The sequence below is a fragment of the Ziziphus jujuba genome, chromosome 1 (genome assembly GCF_031755915.1).
Source record: "Ziziphus jujuba cultivar Dongzao chromosome 1, ASM3175591v1".
Classification (NCBI taxonomy): domain Eukaryota; kingdom Viridiplantae; phylum Streptophyta; class Magnoliopsida; order Rosales; family Rhamnaceae; genus Ziziphus; species Ziziphus jujuba.
In genome coordinates, this window is record NC_083379.1 from 12711620 (window position 1) to 12714365 (window position 2746).

Genomic DNA, 2746 nt, shown 5'->3' on the forward strand with positions numbered 1-2746 from the left:
TCGCCCAGTACCACCCGCATCAAGATATTGTCCTCTTTGGCTCAGGATTCACTCCCTCTCTCCCCCCTGGCCTCAAGGTTTTGTCAAAACGCGTCTTGAAGGGAGAGGTATCCACAGCCTTATAAAGACCGCTTCGTGCCCCTCTCTAACCGATGTGGGATGTTACAATTATTGTCAACTCCTAGCAGCTTCATAATTGGAAATAATCCAGCGCTATGAATAGAGCTAAGAGATTTACTTGATATTTCATTAGAACTCATAAAAATTAGAGGATATCAAATGTTAAAAAAAAATTTTATAGCCTTTCTTAAGTGAAAATTTGTGAAAACAAAGGCTATCAAAGTGCATTTTGTTGTATTTTTTTTTTATCAAAAAAAAAAATAATAATAATAAGTAGAGAGAGTCAAGTGTATCAAAACGGTATGAAGAAAAACTTTTGATCTTCACAAAAAAGATCAACCTTGTACCACGTCATCAGCCCATTACATATTCATGCTTTGGACCATGAAATGCTTAATTTTAAGGCCCACTAATAGGCCAGAACATGGGCTGCTAGCTAGGTTTCGGTGCATATTCCCACCCCACAAATGGTGTTTTGTCTATGCATACATATATATAAATGTATATTGCAACTGTTTATATTGATGTCTAATTTTCATACGTTCATATACGGTAAATTTATTCAGCGAAAAAAAAAAATACACGGTAAATTTGTATTAGCCGATCTCCTTTATGCACTTTATTTTTAAAATATTCTTCCGAACAATGCATGGAATAAATTAATACACATTTTATGACTCAAGAAATATAATCAAGATCTCACACACATAAGGTAACACAAATATTCCCTAGATTATAACCAACCATCCAAACATGTTCTTGCAAAATGGAAACAAGTTCAGACCAAACAAATACAATCCTCCCACTCCCAAAAAAAACAAAAAAAACAAAAAAAAGACAAAAAAGCAAAACATAAAAACAAAAAACAAAAACAAAAACAAAAATAAAAAGAATAAAAAATATTGAATTTTTATCTAGAATGGAGCCTGAAGACGACTAATTATGGATTTGTCAACCTGGAAAGCCTTGGTCAGAACACTGTCCTCAATCCTCGGGTTGGATCCAAAAACTGCATTAGCAATAGTAATCACACCAGGGTTTTGACTGCTCAGGGCAGAGATAGAGACAGCGTTTCCATATCCCACATTTCTTTGGAAGTGTACAAGCCCAACAGGGAACACAAACACATCACCCTTGAGGAGGACCTTTGAGATTAGCTGGTTGTTTGGGTTGGAGGTCACAAACCCAACCAGGAGGCTTCCTTCTAAGACCGTTAGAACCTCGGTGGCACGGGGATGCGTGTGGGGAGGGATAACGCCCCACGGTGCATAGTCAATCCGAGCCAGGGAGATGCCAAGCGTGTTGAGCCCTGGAATTTGAACCACATTCACCGGGGTCACCCTTGAGCCTTGAGGGTTCGATGTGTTCGCAGGTATGTGAATTCCCCTGAAGCTGAAATGCTGGGCTTTTACTTGCTTAGGATCCAAGCAAGGAAACCCATTTACTCGTGCTGCAACCACATATGTTTGTATATGCCCAAAATGAGTAACAAGTTATAACATATATTGTGTGTGTGTGTGTGTGTGTATATATATATATACATACATTATTTTGTGAGCGTGTGTGTGTGAATTAATTAAGCATAGCTTAAAACTATGTATAACATTTGTATATATTACCTGGGCTGGTAGGGTCTGCAACACAGAAGTCTTGCAAAGGACTAGGCTCAACAGCAATGGTAATGGCACATGTTATGGCTAGGAAAAAGAGTACCAAAACGCTCTTTTCCATTTTCATCATATTAATTTGATGTTTCTTTCTCCAATAAAATTATGAATCTGTGAGATGAAGAATTTATTGGAGAGTAGGATGTGAAAAAATTGTTATATGGACTTGCTATATATATAGAGAAAGGTAGAGTATGTTATGCATGCCGGCTGAACATCATTTATATATAATATATAGCTTGATACTCATGAATGAGTCTTAATTTGATTCTTCAAGTCGAGCCCCTTCTAACTAGCGGCCTATCTGTTTCAGTCCAAATTTTGAAATAAAATTACTTATCCATTTATTAAATGTTGAATTGTGGTTATCATAGACATATGTACAACAATTGCTCAACAGACTAAGTTAAGCTTAAACATAATAACCCAACACTTCGTGTTCAAATGTAGGTCCTAATATATTCGACTATATATATATATATATATATCTATATTCAATGTGGATGTCACAAAGAATCTTTTTATCGCTAGCCAGACATTGTGTAATAGAATTTGTTATTGTATTATGCAAGACGATTTATCTAATCAATGTGCTAAAAATAGATTAAAAATGATCTACGCATAAAAAATCTAAGCCATTTTTTTTTTAAATTGAGGCCAGCAGTTCAGGATGTGTATCTAAAGAGGTAAGCGACATGGACATGCTAAGCCGGCCTCATTATGATTTATAACGTATACAGGGGGTGTTTGGTTGTACTCTTGTATGTTTTTCTATCCAATAGCCCTCTGGTTAAATAGCATTCCACAAAGAAAGTGTTTGGTGGGTGGTAGAATTAATCATAAAATTAAGCACCTAAATGTTTCTTTTTATCCAAAAAGGCTTTTTAACCAAATGTACGTATGAAGACAAATCTTTTATTTTTTTTCCAGAAACATTTTTAGCTGTAGAAAAAAGCTTT

General features: G+C 35.7%; 1 protein-coding gene across 1 annotated transcript; it reads right to left on the reverse strand.

Moving 5' to 3' along the window:
• Positions 1–1034: 1034 nt before the first annotated feature.
• LOC125423325 (putative germin-like protein 2-1) lies at positions 1035–1909 on the reverse strand. Its single transcript, XM_060814798.1, has 2 exons — positions 1740–1909; positions 1035–1570 (listed from the first exon to the last, which is right to left on the reverse strand). The coding sequence occupies exons 1-2, from the start codon at positions 1858–1860 to the stop codon at positions 1035–1037; spliced, it is 657 nt and encodes a 218-aa protein (XP_060670781.1). The 5' UTR covers positions 1861–1909.
• Between the last annotated feature and the right edge of the window lie 837 nt (positions 1910–2746).